Source organism: Hemibagrus wyckioides, linkage group LG01 (genome assembly GCF_019097595.1).
Source record: "Hemibagrus wyckioides isolate EC202008001 linkage group LG01, SWU_Hwy_1.0, whole genome shotgun sequence".
Lineage (NCBI taxonomy): Eukaryota > Metazoa > Chordata > Actinopteri > Siluriformes > Bagridae > Hemibagrus > Hemibagrus wyckioides.
Window position 1 is genome coordinate 25,201,703 of NC_080710.1, and position 17,828 is coordinate 25,219,530.

The following is a 17,828-nucleotide window of genomic DNA, read 5'->3' on the forward strand; positions in this document are numbered from 1 at the left end:
TTAGTTTTGTATTAAAAATCACCTCCGGCAATTATGCAAATACACCAAGTGTCTCCAATGGGAATGGTTACATGGAAATTGCATATATTCTCTTTCATAAATTGTATTTTTATCAAATAGATTACTAACAAATGCCTGACAGTAAGGACTTTGTGACTGTCTTGTACAATGGGTTTATGTATGTGATTGTTTGGTTTGTTTGTTTGTGTACATGTGTAGGGAAGTCCAGGACAACAGGGATCACCTGGTCGTCTGGGTATTCCAGGCCAAAAGGTGTGATATAATAAATTTATTGTGTTATTTAATTAGCTTTATTTATTTCATTTTGTTTGAATTAACATGAGCATATTAAGAAACTTTCCACTTTTTCCTTCTGGGGAAACCTCATATCTCAACTCTTTATCATTATATACCACACTTCCTAATTTCAGGGCTGGAAAATGCAAACGAGTAAAATTAAGAAACGTCATCCTTTTTTAATTATATGATTCTATAAGTCTAGAAACATGAGTAACGCTTCACAGTACCGTTCAGTACTACATGTAACTAAAGAGCTACTCAGCTTGTAGTTTATTATTACTTTATTATTATTTACTGATTGATTACCCAGTGTTCAATAGTAGTTAATATTGGTCATCATTATTATTATTGATTAGTCATAATCTATCTATCTATCTATCTATCTATCTATCTATCTATCTATCTATCTATCTATCTATCTATCTATCTATCTATCTATCTATCTATCTATCTATCTATCTATCTATCTATCTATCTATCTCTGTGCCTACGCATCTTGCCTTGGAGTGTTATTTGATTGCGGTCAATTAGCTTCTTACTTAATGAACACTGTTTATGTATAATTTTATCAGTCCACTGTAATTATAAGTGGAAATTGTAAGTTTCAATCAGAACATACCCAAAATATACATAATTTTGGAAATGTTTAATTGTTGACAGGGCTCGACGGGAGAGCCAGGTTTTCCAGGTTTACAAGGTGCTGCTGGTCTTCCTGGTTTTAAAGGGCATAAGGTAAGTCATCATAAAAGTCTGGGAGAAATCATCAGTTGATCAGGCCAGAGTTGATTTTTCAGCAGTCAAAGGATTAGTCTGCATCTGCTTTACAATGTCATTTGAGGTTCAGTGATAGGACGTACAGGCTGTCCTGAAATTCCCACCAACAAGGTCTCTGTCAACCTACCACTGTAATATTAATTCTGTTTCACAGGGGGATGTGGGAGAACCTGGTCCAAGGGGTGCTCAGGTAGAGCCATTTTGATCCTTGTTTCACGTTCGTCAGCCAAAGTTAAAATGAGATAACACGTATAAATCCAGTTGCTATGTCAACTAAACAGCAAAACATATAATACTTCAACCTGAAAGACTAGCGCTGCCATCACCAGTTACTAGGTGATTTCCTGTGATAAGATCTGTATTATTGTCACTAGTTTAAATCAGCACAGCATGCTGTCCCAAATGTTGCTCTTAGCCTCAGGATGCTTTTGAGTATGAAATGCTAATGATACCCTTTTACTATCTGAGACCCCCTATCAGAGACCACCTTTCATTCTCTTTCAGGGTGAAAGAGGAAGCGATGGAACACCTGGTGTGCCTGGGCCACCGGTGAGAGCGCACACATGATGTGTCCACGAGGGGGCAGCACAATGCATGTGAAAGGGACACTGATGGAGACAGGATGAGATTTATCACCTAGCTATAGTTTGTTAAGCTGGTATATTATATGACAATAATCACAGAGATGGAAATTAATTGGAAATTATCAGTATAGTAAAAATACTGAAAATGGAAAGAATATCTCTTATTAACATCTATCCTTTTAGGTCATAACTGAAAAAAAATGTCGATCTTTATACCTTATTTGTGCTGTGTAGGGGTAGAAGACAAGTCTTTTCTTCGTGACAAAATAATCAATACATAGCTTTCACTTGCATCGTTACTTACATCAGATCAAAATGAATGACCATAAACAGACACCTACAGGAAAGTGTTTCCTTTTTTTTGTTACATAACCTTCACCTCACTCTTTCTTCTCCTCTTCTTCTTCTATCTCTGGGACAGCTGTCTAAGAGAATGCTGTCTTTTTTAATAAATACATAAGTAAACCGTTTTCCTTTTGATATTAATATGAGAACTGTTAATAATTGCATGTTTTTTCTCTTTCTGCCTTCTATTATCAGGGTGAACCTGGACTCCGGGGAAGCAAAGGAGAGGTTTGTAGAATTAGACTCACAAATGGATTTTAATCTGTTCGACCTCGTTTTACACGGGAAACAACACTGTCTTCTCCTGCTGAAGGAACACGATAGTTATTCTTTTTTTGAGGAGTGATAGTCGTGTCCGTGTGGGTTTTTTATATTTGACAGGTTGACAGGTATCAGGCTGAGTGAGCTTCAGCTGTAGTACAGGGTGCATGGAGGGCGCTGAAGCCACTAGTGCTATTCCATCACTTACAGTGACATTGCTGGGAAAAAAAAAATGCAGAATGAATAGGACTTAGATTGCCCATCAAACCTTTGGGGACATGTTGTTTTTTTTATGTTTGAGTTTCAATGAGCCAAATGCCTCCAAGCTGTGAAAAAGCTATTTGGAGAGGATGGAGGGAGTGCTGAATGAAACTGCCTGCCCAGTCACCTGACCTGAAGCTAAACAAGCTGTGAGGAGTCAGATTGTGAGGTTTGGGAGGGAGATGTGTTTAACCAGCTACACAAACCTAAGACAAGAGCAGAAGGAGGCACAAAAGAGGATTATGCAATGCCTGCAAAACTGTCAGTTAAAGTAAGTGCAGGGAGGTTTTCAAGACAAACATTTGGATTTCTTTTAGATAATACCCATACGTTTGCATGGCAGAAGTTTTTTTTTAAATAATAAATAAATAAATAAATAAATATTTAACTGCAGAAAAAAATCCTCATTTTAGAAAAAACATGGTATTTTTTCTTGTTTTTATTGTAAAAATGTACCAAAAGTTCAGTTACTGGTAATAATTTTACAAAATCTTAGAATCCAGTAATCCGGTCTTGCAGTTCCCCCAAATAATTACAATCCAAATTATACTAAGACAAACAGTGTATCAAAGAGTTTTCTGTATGCTGATCTATATGTTATAATATTTGAAAGGATTCAAAATATAAAAGCCTGAAAAATAGTTAAATACGATCTGATTGAGCAGAGAAACCATGATCCTAGATCAAGCTCCTCAAGATTCTGGTTTATTTTCAATGTAATAGAAAAGTTTTTTTCCCCTTCTATTTAGAGAGGTACTTCAGGCGATCCTGGAGTTAGAGGCCCTGATGGGATGAAAGGAGATACTGGACATATTGGACTAGTTGGACCACGTGGTTCTCCAGGACAGGATGGGTTACCAGGGCATCCCGGGCTTCCAGGATTTCCTGGCAAACCTGTGAGTCTTCTGGGAGTTCACGTCTCCAAATATCAATGTGCTGACTGATAGTTATTTGCAAAGTTGCACAGATATATAAGAGTGGTGTGCCATGAAGGGTGCCTAGGCTCCAGATCAACCATGAGACTGATCAGGTTAAAGTGATTACTGAAGATGAATGAACAGATTGATTCAAGGCTTTATTTTCATATGTACAGGAAACAGTCTGTTACACCATGCAATGAAATTCTTACTCTGTGAATCATCCCAGAAGCCACAAAAAACCACAGAAGGCAAATTAAAAATTTACAAAATTATAAAATTACTAACTGTGCAAAATTATGTACATGTTATAAGGTGTACACTGTGCATTGTAAACATGGAAGATATGCATATGCAAAGTCCTGCAGAAGTAGGTCCATGTTGTTCTCAGAAATAAATAAAGCACTTCTTTAGAGTTTAGTAGTTCCTGTTTCCAGGATATTATTCACTGAAACAAAAAAAAAATAAATTACAAAATCAAATCAGAATTGGATCTCATGGAGTTGTGAAACAGCTATGCCATATGAAAGAAGAAATAACGCAAGTTTGGTCAACTGGTTCTGTATTTCAGGGGAAATCTCCTTCTGATGAACAGTTAAAAAAGCTCTGTGGAGACGTATTGAGACGTAAGTGACTAACCCATGCATTTTACATGTAAATGCTGTAGGTTTATTTACATTGGTTTATGCTCTGTTGCAATTTCTACTAAAACCAGAAGAAGGATGTGGTTAACTGTGAGTAAAGGAAGAATAGGAAGTGGTGCCAGAATAGGAAGTGATGTCGTTAAAATCTATTTATTTTGTACAAGCTATTAATTTTATTTTATTTTATTTTATTTTATTAGTGTTTTTTTTTTTTTAAATTTTGTCACAAACTTTGTAAACATTTCCAAATTGGGCTGTATAGATACAAGGTACTGATGGAATGTACACATCAGTTTTGATGACTATGTTCATTATATTAATTTTCTGTCAAAACAATAAAAAATAAGTTTTTACCTTCTGGTCCACATACAGCATTGTTGTGCTAACCCTGTAAAGAGCTTTGGAAACATGAATTTAGTAGTGACTCATACTTCTTAGCAATTGTGTGAAAAAAGAAAACATTTATTTAATGTGTATAATCACACTGAATGAACTCCAAACTTTAATTTATTATAAAATCTGCGAAGACTAAAGAAACATTTTGACTCCAGAAGTAGTGTAACTTGTGACTGGCATGACCTATCAGTGTAAGGGTGTTCAGGATTCTCTTTTGCACACTCATGTCCCTCAGAGGAGCTCTCCCAGCTGATGCAGACGATGATTCCTCAGAGCTGTGAGCCCTGTGAGACGGTGAAAGGCCCCCCGGGTCCACCTGGAGCTCAGGGTCCTAAAGGCTCGACTGGACCTCAGGGATATCCAGGCAGGCCAGGCTCTCAGGGTTACCCAGGGTCAACTGGCTTACAGGGGCCCCCGGGGCTGAAAGGTATCAGAGCTTTACTAATTCTCTGTCAGATTGGGTTGAGAGTCTATGAAGTCACATAATGAATACATGCATATCCTGTGTGTAACTTTCTCAAGGGGACATGGGACCAAGGGGCTTTAAGGGCAACAAAGGTGAAGGCAGGCCAGGACAACCTGGACCCCCTGGAGACAGAGGTAAAAGAGATGAGCCCAGCTGACACGTGCTAGAGCTATGATGCATTTCATACTGCAAATGTAAAAATAAGGCATGTAAGGTGCTAGTGTGTCTGCTAGTGTGTCGCAAACATATTTTCTGTCCAATCAAATTTATTAAAAACAAATGTCAAACTCATTTCCATCATAAAGTCTTAGAGGAGCTAATTAGATTATTAATCAATTAATCATATCTCTTGATAATTGTTAATTGTATTAAGATTTGCATTTAGATTTATTGTATATTTATATATTTGGGTAAATGATCCTATTTAGGGCAGCAGAATAATATTTATTCACATAGCCAGGTTGTAAGAACTAGGACAGGTTTTTTTTTGCTTTGCATTTCCGATCTCAGCAGGTGGGAATCTTAGCAGAATTTTGGCCCATATTTCAAATATCACATCCTCTCTCGCACCGTTCCACCCACATCAGCACAGATGTGTTCATTTTACGACCACGAAAATAGCAGCTAGGAAAGAACAGAGTAAACGCTTGTATACTCAAGCAACCTAGCAACTTGCCAGTCTTATACCACTAAATTACTGTTATCCCTGGCATTTTGGTTGGTTTCTTTTCAGCATCTGTGTCAAAGCCTGGCTCTCTGATTTACCACCCTGGAGAATTTATTTTCAACACGTCCGACTTTAACATTTAGTCCTTCGAAAAGCATAATTAATAGGGATCAGGTATGTTAAAGCTACAGGGCATGGGATTTTGTTTCTAATATATGGTAATATGATAATCATGACAAAGACAGAGAAAGTCAGAGAGAGATTATGTAAACAAATTAAATGAGAGTCAGTAAGTGAGAAAGTGTGATATTATACTATAAACCGAAAAAGGATGCTGGATTCCTGGAATTTGCTGCTGAGAAAGTGGTGCATTTATTTGTACTTTCAGTTGGTTAAAATATACTGAATTGTACTCAGACAATTTATCCTCATTACCCAGTTGTGATTGTGATAGTGATTCTGAGTAATAGAACACATACCTCAGGAGCGACTGGACATGATAAATTTTTTTTTTTCACCGTATTTTAGTTAGCAAACTAGACTTAGTGGTCTATTATCTTCACAGATGTGTGGAGCCATCTCCCATACAGATTAGACAGAGACGGCATGAGTTTTAAGTGATTATACAGATAGCGAAAGGTTTTGCTTTTTCATCTTCTACACAGTAACTGTGACAGTCAAATTAATGTGCACAGTAAAGGGTTTTTTTTTATTAATCTCAGTGATTCTGTAATATTGAGAAAATTACAGAATTTAATTATGCTTTCAGAGACACAGACACTGGAGTCCCATCCAAAGCTACCATACTAAATAGTTTGCCAATACACCACTGTTGCCATTACTATTCAAGCATATTATTTATGTGGATTGCAACACATCCCTGAGATTAATCTAAAGCATTTCGGTGGTGAATGAACATTATGAAAGATTTTCTTTTGAAAGTAGATTGCAACATATTCTAGATACTCATAACATGTAGGTTTAAAATATTTACATGGCTGATCTATTCTAACAAAATAATATATTGTTTATTTAGCCCTGTACAATTTTTTTTGCAACAACAGGGATCCAGGGTCTGCCTGGCACTGATGGAATTGGATTACCTGGTCCTGCGGGAACGCCAGGCAAATCTGGTTCTCCAGGCCTTCCAGGCAAGCGAGGTGCCCCAGGGCCAGCTGGAGTGTGTGACATGTCCATCTGCTACCCGGCCTACAACCTCAGGGAAGAGCACTACAGCAAAGGCCCAAACTTCTGACACAAGCGAGCACACAGACATACCATATATATGTAGTTGTATATATATGGAAAAGCCTTTCAGCAAGCTGCACATGATCAGATCTTTTCTCAATGGCATTTAGGAGAATAATTCTAAAGAACTGAATCCAATTCTACATGAATGGCCTTATGCATACAGTAATACTGTAAGGACAGTGGCATGCAGAGAAATTCAGAGCAGAACACATTCAGTGACCTTTTGTTCTGACTGATATAGAGGGCATTTATTGTATGTATCGCATTTGGAGACACCGTTTTGTTGTTCACCCAACTATCAAGCTTGAATGCAACACAAGATTGATGATGATTTTGAAGACAAGGTAAGATCATTACTGTATGTTAAGAAGACTTCAATTGTAGTGGTGTTGAGTAAAATGCATACACTTTTTGACTTGATAGATATTTGGACTCTGGTATGCACTTGCACTGCCCAAAAGAAGCTACCTCCATGTGAACATACATTATACAAGAATATGCAATATACGCATTATATAGTATTTAATCCTTTTATAAAATAACAGTGTGTATTCAAATGCTGCTTATGTTTAAATGTCTTCATTATTCATTTCAGCAGTGTCAAAATCATACCATATTCAAAATGTAATCCAGTTTTAACAAATGTAATTTATTTAATGTGTTTTATTCTCTCGAAGCAATGACCGAAGAACAAATACACTTTGTTTGTTTAACAAATCACAAACTCTTAGGGAAAAAAAGCTCCATTCAACACCTAAAGGGGTTCTTTAGTTGTTTTTTTGTCTCAGGGGAAACCATAAAGGTTCTTCACAGCTTCCTTTTCAGTTTCAAATGGAATTTTCTTTGGCTTGCATAGAACCCTTAAAATGACTCAGAGAACTTTCAAGGGTATTGATAAGGGCAGATAAATCTTATCTAAAAATCTGTATTTATTTTCTTAGACAGTTTTATGCTGAAGTTTTACTTTATGTTAAAGGTATTGCCATAAAAGAGTTGATTAAAATGTCTTTTCTTGTTCCTGTTAAGTGTGTATGTCCTTTCTGAGGATCAGTCAAATAAATTGTTAAACAAATACACCAAGAACCATATTTAGAAGAAACACGGTTTGAGTAGAAGTTAGTAATTGTGAAATAAACATTTTTGAGGAAGCAGATGATGATGCATGGAATGAGTCAAGATTATACAGACACACACACACACACACACACACCATGTGTTTAGTTAGCTTTATGCTGACCAACCTTTAGTCAGTTTAGTCCTCTGTGTGTTGATTTGTGCTCAAAACGCAACTCATCACTCTGAACATCTCTCTGTCGTAAGTATCATTTTTTATTATCACTTAAACTGCTTTATTATTATTACTTTACATTGCATATTTGAAGGTATTAAGCTGCTCTTCATAACAGGTTGCATGCAATATGGACATGTTGGACACATCAACCATGGTTGACTTCGAAGATGAAAATTCTTCAATGACCTATATGCCACCATGTGACCTGTTCGACATATCTAATTTTAGTAGACATTTATTGCCACCATTCTACTATGCAATTTTCATTATCAGTCTGCTGGGCAATGGATTGGTTCTATATATTCTATTCAAGTTTGAAAAGATCAACACAGTCACTAATGTATTCCTCATCAACCTGGTAGCCTCCGATCTGATTTTTACCCTTGGTCTTCCATTCCAAGCTGTGTACCATAGCTCAGAGTGGTCATTTGGCCAGGTGGGATGCAAGGTGATGAATGGCACTTACCACCTTGGGTTCTACAGCTCTGTCCTGTTCCTCACTCTTCTGACTTTTGACCGCTACCTGGCTGTGGTACATGCCGTTGCCGCTGTGAAGTGGAGGCAGAGCTGCTATGCCTACTTCTCAGCCATGGTTGTGTGGATTGTTTCTGGCCTCACTAGTTTGGAGACCTTCCTCAATCATGATGTAACCGACGACATTGTTCAGGGGTTAACCTGCACTGACATGGGTGACCCTGAACGCAAGATAATGGGCACTTATTCCCAGGTTGCGCTTTTTTTCATCTTCCCCTTAGTTGTCGTCTTGTACTGCTACATCATGATCGGATTGACAGTTCTCTCAACTCGAATGAGGAGCAAACAAAGGCCTCTGAAGCTGATATTTGTCATTTTGGTTCTATTTTTCATGTGCTGGACCCCATACAATGTCATATTATTGTTAACAGAAAATGAAAACAGAGACCCTTGTGATTACAGTCTCATCTATTATCGGTATGTCACTCACAGCATCGCCAATTTATACTTTTGCATCAATCCGATGTTCTACACTTTTTTGGGTAGAAAATTCCAAAATCATGTACGCCGCATGCTGGTGGATCAGGTCCCATGCTTAAAGAATCATTTGCATGTCAGTGAAAGCAGCAGATCATTCTCTAGGTGAATGCTAAATGTTTATGGGATTAGTGAGAGAAATGTAACACTCGTAATGTTCACTAGACCCGTTGATTTCAAAACATGCAGTCTGAGTTTCAGCATTAAAATGATTTGCTTATCATTTACGATACTTTTTTTTAGTTAGGCACTGTAGAGTTTCTGTTTTCAAAACTGTGCGAAAGGTTAACAGAAGAGTGCTCTGTATAGACCCAACTGGAAAAGCAGTTTAATTCTTTTAACACAGTGTATTTAATGAACATTTTAAAAAATTCAGGCACTTGTTTTCCATGACCAAAAAAAAAAAAACCTTTCACATTCAAACTAATTACTAGGTTATGAGGGTTATCAAGCTGATAACAGTTTGTGTGCAGCACTGTGTGTGCTGGAAGATCAGACCACAGATTTTATGAATAATATCTGTGGAGGCTTGAGTTTGTAACAGACATAACGGGAAATGGCGAAACAAGAAATGGCGTCAACTTCAATGTTGCACTGCTTACTATGATTTAGCCATGCAATGAGGAAGTTTTTCTGATATGGTTAGGATTTTTTTTGCCTTTGTTTCTAGGACAAATCTTTCACTTGCACATCTTTCAATTACTGTAAGACTCTGTTTGTAAGTGCATGGTTTTTAAAATTGCTTATATTAACCAAAGTGGGAAAATCAATTATCATACAAAACAAACTAATGTCTGTAATTGGCGGTTTTTTTTTTTTTTGGTTCTTGTGCTCTGATTGACAATGTTTTCTTGTTAAGTGAAAGAGTACTTGCTTTTTAAATGTTTTAATAGTTGCAATGTATATGTTGAGCTTAGCTGTATTTGTACAGAGGGAGTGTTAGAGATTGAGAGAGATAAAAATAAAATGAACTAACGCAAACAAATCCAAGAAAACCTGTAAATAAAATGTCACTATTTTGAGAGACTGCATATGTTGCATATGAGAATAATGCACCAATTATAATAATGAAAATATCTGCATGTAAATTAGATATGTACACGGTTTAAGGCACTGTTTTTTTTTTTTGTTGTAACTTTTTAATTTGTTAATGCTTGGCTAATGGATTAAATTTATGTGTCTGGATATGATGTAACATTGCATTAAATAAAAAAGAGAATAATGTAAAAGTTTCACTCCAGGGTTGATGTAAGAATGTATGAATTCAGTGTGAACTTTGTGAACTGGATTTTTGATAAGCACACCACCCATGTGACTAATGGATTTTTTTTTGCATAGATACTGTAAGATTATGTTTGTGTTATCTCAAGCTACTCCTTGACATTTCTCAACACATATCATCAAGTTTAATGATCTTTTTCAATCTTTAAAACACATGTTTTAAGACTCATGCACCAGAAGCCACAGGGTGGAATGGAGCAGAGTCAATGATTCAATCCTGACCTCAGGTTACTGTTTTTCTCTAGGTTCACTGGTTTCCTCGTACCTCCCAAAAAAAGGTAGGAGGTTTAGCAACTCTAAATTGTGTGAAAGTGTGTGATTGTGTGTTGGTCATGGAAATGACATTTCCTTCTAAAATCTCCACAGTTTATGCAGTCTGCTTTGGACATAATGCAAAACAAGTGGCTACAGGTTTGACTGATCCAAATTAATGTCATGTGGCTGTTTCACTGTTGATGTATATTCACTCCAGTGCTACAATATGTCCAATTACGAGTAGGTTTAACTTGTCCTAATTAGGAAAGCTGACAGCTTTATAGCTCTGTGTTGACAGTGTGAGGGTTTGGTGTGCAATCTTAATATATTCTTGTAACTTAATTAACTGAATGCTGCGTTTGCACAAAGTGTATTGTGCTGTTCTTTCAACTTTATCTTGTTTTCTGAAGCACTGGATATTGAATGTCACAGGTTAAACACTTCCCAGTGCTAGGTTCTATTTTATTTCTCTTCTATATGCATTCTCTATAACTGACATATTTCATAACTACCACCGCAGCTACTAAAACCACAGTGAGCAACACAACGGGCAATCAGATATTGTCCGTCTGTTTCAGATTACATCCACGACCTAAGGGTTCTTTAGAATGAATGAGAACCCAACCCATCAGGAGCAGAGAAGACCAGAAAAAAGGGCAGCGTTCAATTTGGGAACTTTATATATAGGAAGCAGAAGTAGAACTGAATCATTAGACCAGTAGAGAAGTACTTTGGTTGATGATACAAAGTCATGTAAGGTGTGAGGAAAAGGGTACTGTTTGGCCAAGATCATTTTCCAGGAACATGAGGAAAATTGATTAAAGTGTCTCAGGCCAGTCAGTGGGCAAAAAGCATATGATGTAGAGTCATAAATACACTGAGTGTGGAAAGCTACAGAAACTGCAACTCCACTATGTCAATAAACCTGTGTTCCCCATTTGGATTGCTCATGCACCCCACCCTTAGGCAAAAGCCTATCATTTAGAAAGCAATGTCCTACTGACTAAGCAATGTAGGGACATCTCCAGAAGTGTAACAGATAGACTGCCACAACATTTACTGTCAGTTGTAAATTGCAAACCACACAGTTTTTGTACCCAGGTGTTAGTTGACTGTCGATGACAGTTTTCAAGTGACATTTTTTCAAGTGATCTCTTACACAAATGACTTCCCCATAATAGGACAGGTGCTATCTGAGTATTCTGTGTATGTATATACAAATATGAAGACGGAAACATTTGCAAAGATCTGCATAAATTCAAAGCATATATTGCAAGGTCACATGTATTATATTTGCATATATTTATTTATTTATTTACTTACTTATTTATTTAGTTTGTTATTTATCAAACTCTATTGCTACAGCACGGATGTATGTTTGCTTACATTTTACTTATGAAATGGTTTCAAAAATTACTTTGAAATGATCCAAGTGCTCTTTAGTGCGAATCAACCAACCGGGTCATGAAAGCTGACGGATAGTGTAGAAGACTAAAGTAAAGTCAGTCAAACAGGCTTTTGTGTACGATATATGTCAGATATATGCATGTAATTAATTATAATAGATATGCAACACTGGTGTATGTTTAGAATAAAGCTTATAATAAAAACAATCCTCCTTTTTTATTAATTTTACTTACACTAATATTGTTCCTTTTACTATTATAACAACTAGAAGCAGTCGTTTCCTTTCTAGCAGCTTGAAGTTCCTAAGACAAAAAAAGCTGCATGTTAACAAGACAAGTAACGTAAAGCCTTACATCCTGAAGATGCTACAGTGACAGAAAAATCTTTGCCTCTGAATGTGCTAGTGAGTGAAGCTAGAGTGAAGTCTAGTCCAGAAAAAAACCCTTTTGTGAGTTAACTGTTACAGCAGAACAGATAACATATTAGAACAACTGCAGTAAGATAAACCTGGGAGTCGCCTTGTAGCCTGAATTATTGTGTAAGTTTTGCTATTACAGAAAATAAATCGTCAACTTCTGATCGATCAAACTCAAGCATTTAACGGTGCTGCTATAAATTTTGGTAGTAACTGTCACTTTCTGCTTCATAAGCAGTTTATATTCTTATGTCAAAATTTTTAACCTTTAATATCTCTGAGTTACACCATTGATTTACTTTGTTGCAGCGGGGGCGTGGTCGAGCATCAGCTGAGGACAGAGAGGAGGCGGGTTGAATCAGCAGGTTTGTGTCTTATTACTGCCAGTCTACTTATTTGCGTCTCTTTGTGCTTTTGGGTTCTTCCATAATGAGAGAGAGAGAGAGAGTGGCATAGCTGGCGGAGACTGCTACACACACACACACACACACACACATATGCCACCGGACACGAACTGTGAACTGGAGCAGCGCGAAAGGCGTGAGCTAGTACTGGCTGTTCTTTTCAATCAGTTTGTTGTTGTTGTTGTTGTTGTTGTTTTGATTGAGCTGTTGAAAACACAACCCTTACACACCAGGTTTTTTATTTTATTTTATTTTTATTTATTTTTTACATTTTTGGAAATTGCTCATACCATTTTCGGATATACAATGCATAGTCAATGCATACTAATTGTTAGGTTGTCCCTTCTCCCAACACACGATCCATCTCATAAAGGGCTCCTCAGCTCACTGGCAAAGTAAGAGGAATGTGCTTTAAGGACTAGGAGGTCTGTTGAGGTCTATTAAATTCAATTTGCATTTGTATTTATTTGTATAGCATCCTACAGGAATACAGATGTAGCTTTAGATATCTAATGAGCAAGCCAGAGGTTACAATGACGAGGAAAATCTCCCTGAGACGACATGAGAAAAAAAAAACCAGACACAGAAGGGAACTGATCCTCTTCTAGGTGACACCTGATGACTCTATTGTCTGAAGATTGCAAATAGTTCAAGTCCCACTATGTCATCCATGGCCAGAAATCCAAAAGAGCAAAATTTACCATACTCTCTCTCCTGTCAATCATGGGCCAATCATGGACATCTCTGAGCCCATTCATGCAGAAGGAAGAGGATAGCATGTTTCTCTGAGTATCTTGCAAGACTCCATTATGGCACATGAGCAGCAGTTCTTACATTAAAGGGATGCGTGATTGAGTCATTGACCTTCATTTACATGTTATGTCTGCCATAACTACGCACCCTTTGGTCAGTGTTTTTTTTTTTTTTTTTTTTTTTGCACAATGACCTATACTTGGCATTTGGGAACCCCCCAAAAATCCAAATGATTGTATTCATTCTGCTGAAGACAGCATTTCTCAACAAACCGGGCATTCAGCAAGGTCATAAAATGTTCCTTGCGAATGAATACAAAAGGAGAGTTCACTTCACCTTAATGTATTCCATTCTTATTTTTAATAGAACTGTCATGCTGTCTTCGTTTTTCTCTAAACGAAATTTCACTTAATTATGGGATTACACTGGCATGTACCTTGACATGCACAGTGCCCTGCAGCTTCACAATGGACTGCAATTTCACGTTCAGCTCATTCTTCCACTCAGATCCTGATTCCAATGTACCTTATCCTCTAAGCTTCTTCCATTTTTCTTTTTGGTTTGGAGTTGTTTTTCTTTTTTAAAGATTGGGTTCTCACCTTCTTAAGAATCACTGAAAAATAAGCATGCACCTACTGGTTTAAAAGCAATTTCTAGGACGTTGCCTCTGACATGCGCATATAGGGAAAATTATACAGGCATATCTGCATGCCACACTCCATCAGTGTTCCATTACAATAGCAGGTCAGGTTCATTCGGTGACTAAAGCTTAGCAATTTTTCTTAGCAATATTTCCTCATTTGACAGGTATATATTTGGCGTAGGCCATGCTACATAGAAACAAAACGTAATGTTAGTAAGTGGATGTGGAAACACATTTAAAGTGCATAGATGGACAGATAGAAATGGATGTGACACAAGTTACCTCGAGTAGTCGCTGGAATGTCAGAGGAAGATTCTTGGAATTGAGAATAAATGGAGTTGAATGACATTTTAGGGATGATTCATATACCGGTGGTGCTTTAAAAAGCCTTACTCCAAAAGCAGTAATAGCAGCAATAAATTGTTTATTTATTTATTTTTATTTCTTTCATCAATTCTCATTTGATTAAAGAGGGAAAAACAAACCATAGTAAAACAAATACATTATTTATGTATGTATGCATGAATGCAGTTATACGCTACAGAAACAAAGCAACCTGGAAACAAATTATTTGAGCTGCTCAAATTTACACAAATCAACTGTGGCACAGTGCAATGATTGAAGTGAACCAACCTGCTCAGTCTCTCTGCTCAGAACGTCATCAGTTGTTGTTTGTGGGTAAACTCTTGCTGCTGGCCCAAGCTCTGGCGCTATGGTTTGATATTCACACCATGTTTGATGCTAGCCTGGTTATCACCCTAAAGCTCATCAGATTTTATTCTGATCAACTCTGTGATTGCAATCTGGCTCTGGTCTCCCTGTGCAGATTTCAGGTGCGACAATCAGCATCTGCTTATACAACAACAATCTATGGGAATCCAACAACGAAATGACAGCGGTGCAACAGATTTCTGAAAGGGATATGTTTTTTAAGATAAAGATAAAGATAAAGATAAAGATAAAGAGTCTTTATTGTCATTGTAGTGATTTTGGCTGGTAGCTGTCAAAGAAAGGGAGTAAAAAATTTACATTACAACAATATAAAAATATAAAATAAAAAATATCAAAAATATACAATATAAGAATATAACATTAAAATATTAGAATATTAAAACGTCCATGAAGCAATGTTACCTGCAAAAATAATGTAATAAAGTTTCTTAATATCAAAAATGGCCAGTAAACAAAAACACAGAAGGAACATTTGGTGTGAGCAATCCTTTTCATTTAGAAATGCATCAGCTTTTTTTTTTCTGCGATTCAATTTTACAAGAAATTGGCTTGTACAATATTGCGACCACTCTTCTCCAGACATTTATTTTCACTTGCTTCCTTCTCAGAAAGTCCCAGACAGTCTCAATTAAGTTTTTATCTGAATCAGTGGTCTATTACTTAATATGTTCCTTTCTTTAACAAGATATAAAAATATCTCAGTACCATCATTTTTTTTTGCCTGCATGCTTGCACACTATTGTTGCTGCCAAGACTTGCTTATATGAATTGCATTCACGTTGCTGTAGCTTCACTTATAATTTTCAATGAAGTGATACAAGGAATCTCACATCCTAATACTTAGAACTCATTAAACTGTCTTCACATTTAGTTCATCTTTCCCGCCACCCCCCCAAAAAAAAAAACCTTTCCGTGAAAAACCACAATCAGCACAGAACAGACAGGAAAATAAGGCAAGAAAAGCCTCACTCCTCAGGCATGTTTGAGTGTACAGAAAGCAAGCCATGCTTTAATCAGCTCTCCTCTTGCCTGTAGATATAAGTGTATGTATGTCTCCTGGGCTTTGAGCAGTCTGTGTTAGTCTACGCGTGGGCATAGGAGACACACAAGATCCTAAGGCAAAGCAATGATTGGCCAGTTTCACTGCTGAATGCACTGCAGTCAGGACTGTTGCGGAGTAGAAAGCGAAGGCAACAACTACAATACAATAAAGTTAATAAAGCTAGCTTCAGTATATTCACCAAAGTCTGATGAAGATTTTGTGATTCTCTCTCATTAAAGCAAAACTTGCATTTTGTTTTTCGCTACGCAAATGGTTTATTCTGTTTTCTTTTTTAATGCTTTTAATAAATTCTCTTAACGATTTCAAATTTTTATTTCAAGTTTTATTTCAACAATTACAATTTTGGCAATATTGTAATGCCTTTTTAAAAAAAAAAAAAAAAAAAAATGATATGTCCATGTCACCAACATTTTAAATACAACACTTATAAGAGGTTATCTTGTGTCCATGGGTATTTATAATCTTTATAAAATATTATAAATTATACATTCACCATCTGTAGAACAGCCCACCTAAGGGCATACAACACCTGTGTATCAAGAGCTCTTGAGTTCAAGTACTAGACTGTATGAAAAATACACTCGCTGTGGCAGAATAGATGATAAGAGCCTAACGGCCGCTTTGAAGGACATGTTACATGCTGGAGACATCATCTTCTTTATAATAATTTTAAAAAAAGGAGTTACAACAATGTTGCCCAAAATAAAATTGCACTTTAAAAGTTTATAAAGAGAACAGAATGAGCAGTGGCAGAGGAGACTTTTATATTTCTTCCTCTGGCACTGAGCCCCTCTGTATAATATAATGTAAATCATGACAAGATGCACTGATTTGAATATTGGCTAAATTTAGCTTTAAACAATTTAAGCTACTATATGATTATGGCATCAATGTATTACAATAAAAATTTATAAAATTATACATTCTTAGCAGTTTTTGGCACAGGCAGTAACCTGGCACAGAGCACTGTGGTTATAAAAATGGATGGGATTTGAATTCATATATTATCAAGACATGTCTGTTTGTGAAAATCAGTTCAACTAAAAGTTATTACCTTTATTTGTGTAGTCAGAAATGTGTCAGTAGAAATAATATCCTGCCTGATATATTGTGTGTGGCATTTCATCTCTTCCAGCCACCTGGTGCAGTGAGAATCACCAGGACATCTTTTACCATGTGCTTTTAAAGGCAACTGCTGTTAGGCTCCTATCATCTCTTCTGCCACGGTGAGTGTATTTTTTTTTTTAATATACATTTTAGCATTCCTGAACTCAAGACCTCTTGGTACACAGGGGTTGTTTGGCCTTAGGTGCGCTGTGTCCACAGATGGTAATACTTCAGATACTTTATAAACTGGATCCGGTGCACTGGTATTTTTGGTTCCAAAATACTAACTTTCTTCAAGGATTGCTAGACAGTAGCAAGTCCCCATCTACTGGAGCTGGAGAAATTGCATCACATACCAACACTGTGGATATACTCTCTCAGTGCTCAGAAACTTAATATGACCTTTCTAAAATGGGCAAAGTGCCTTCGTCTGCCACGATTCCCCAGGAGTCCGACATGAGATCTTCACCTTTTCCCTTCTGAAAAGCTCATGTAAGATGTTGCAACTAAAATGTGTTGCTTTAAAAGTAGACTTGTGCTAACAATTAGCAGACTTGAAGTCTGGTCCCAGGGAACTGGGTAGCTTAGTAGTTTTCCTTG

The 17,828-nt window shown here is 36.8% G+C and overlaps 2 protein-coding genes and 1 long non-coding RNA gene across 3 annotated transcripts in view; all 3 read left to right on the top strand.

The window, feature by feature from the left end:
* The window catches only part of LOC131353018 (collagen alpha-1(XXI) chain-like), a 34,116-nt gene extending 26,325 nt beyond the window's left edge, over positions 1 to 7,791 (top strand). Inside the window, exons 12-21 of the mRNA XM_058389724.1 lie at positions 220 to 273; positions 961 to 1,032; positions 1,229 to 1,264; positions 1,579 to 1,623; positions 2,199 to 2,231; positions 3,275 to 3,421; positions 4,014 to 4,068; positions 4,718 to 4,909; positions 5,005 to 5,082; positions 6,680 to 7,791. Coding sequence (XP_058245707.1) covers positions 220 to 273; positions 961 to 1,032; positions 1,229 to 1,264; positions 1,579 to 1,623; positions 2,199 to 2,231; positions 3,275 to 3,421; positions 4,014 to 4,068; positions 4,718 to 4,909; positions 5,005 to 5,082; positions 6,680 to 6,870 — 903 coding nt within the window. The 3' untranslated portion in view covers positions 6,871 to 7,791. The remainder of the gene's footprint in view (positions 1 to 219; positions 274 to 960; positions 1,033 to 1,228; positions 1,265 to 1,578; positions 1,624 to 2,198; positions 2,232 to 3,274; positions 3,422 to 4,013; positions 4,069 to 4,717; positions 4,910 to 5,004; positions 5,083 to 6,679) is intronic.
* A 268-nt stretch (positions 7,792 to 8,059) lies between these two features.
* ccr12b.2 (chemokine (C-C motif) receptor 12b, tandem duplicate 2) lies at positions 8,060 to 10,369 on the top strand. The gene is made up of 2 exons (XM_058389846.1): positions 8,060 to 8,181; positions 8,273 to 10,369. Exon 2 carries the CDS (start codon positions 8,285 to 8,287, stop codon positions 9,275 to 9,277), a length of 993 nt encoding a protein of 330 aa, XP_058245829.1. The 5' UTR covers positions 8,060 to 8,181; positions 8,273 to 8,284; the 3' UTR covers positions 9,278 to 10,369.
* A 253-nt stretch (positions 10,370 to 10,622) lies between these two features.
* The window catches only part of LOC131357680 (uncharacterized), a 38,610-nt gene continuing 31,404 nt past the window's right edge, over positions 10,623 to 17,828 (top strand). The window contains exons 1-3 of the long non-coding RNA XR_009205305.1: positions 10,623 to 10,727; positions 12,836 to 12,891; positions 17,257 to 17,347. This is a non-coding gene — a long non-coding RNA (uncharacterized LOC131357680). The remainder of the gene's footprint in view (positions 10,728 to 12,835; positions 12,892 to 17,256; positions 17,348 to 17,828) is intronic.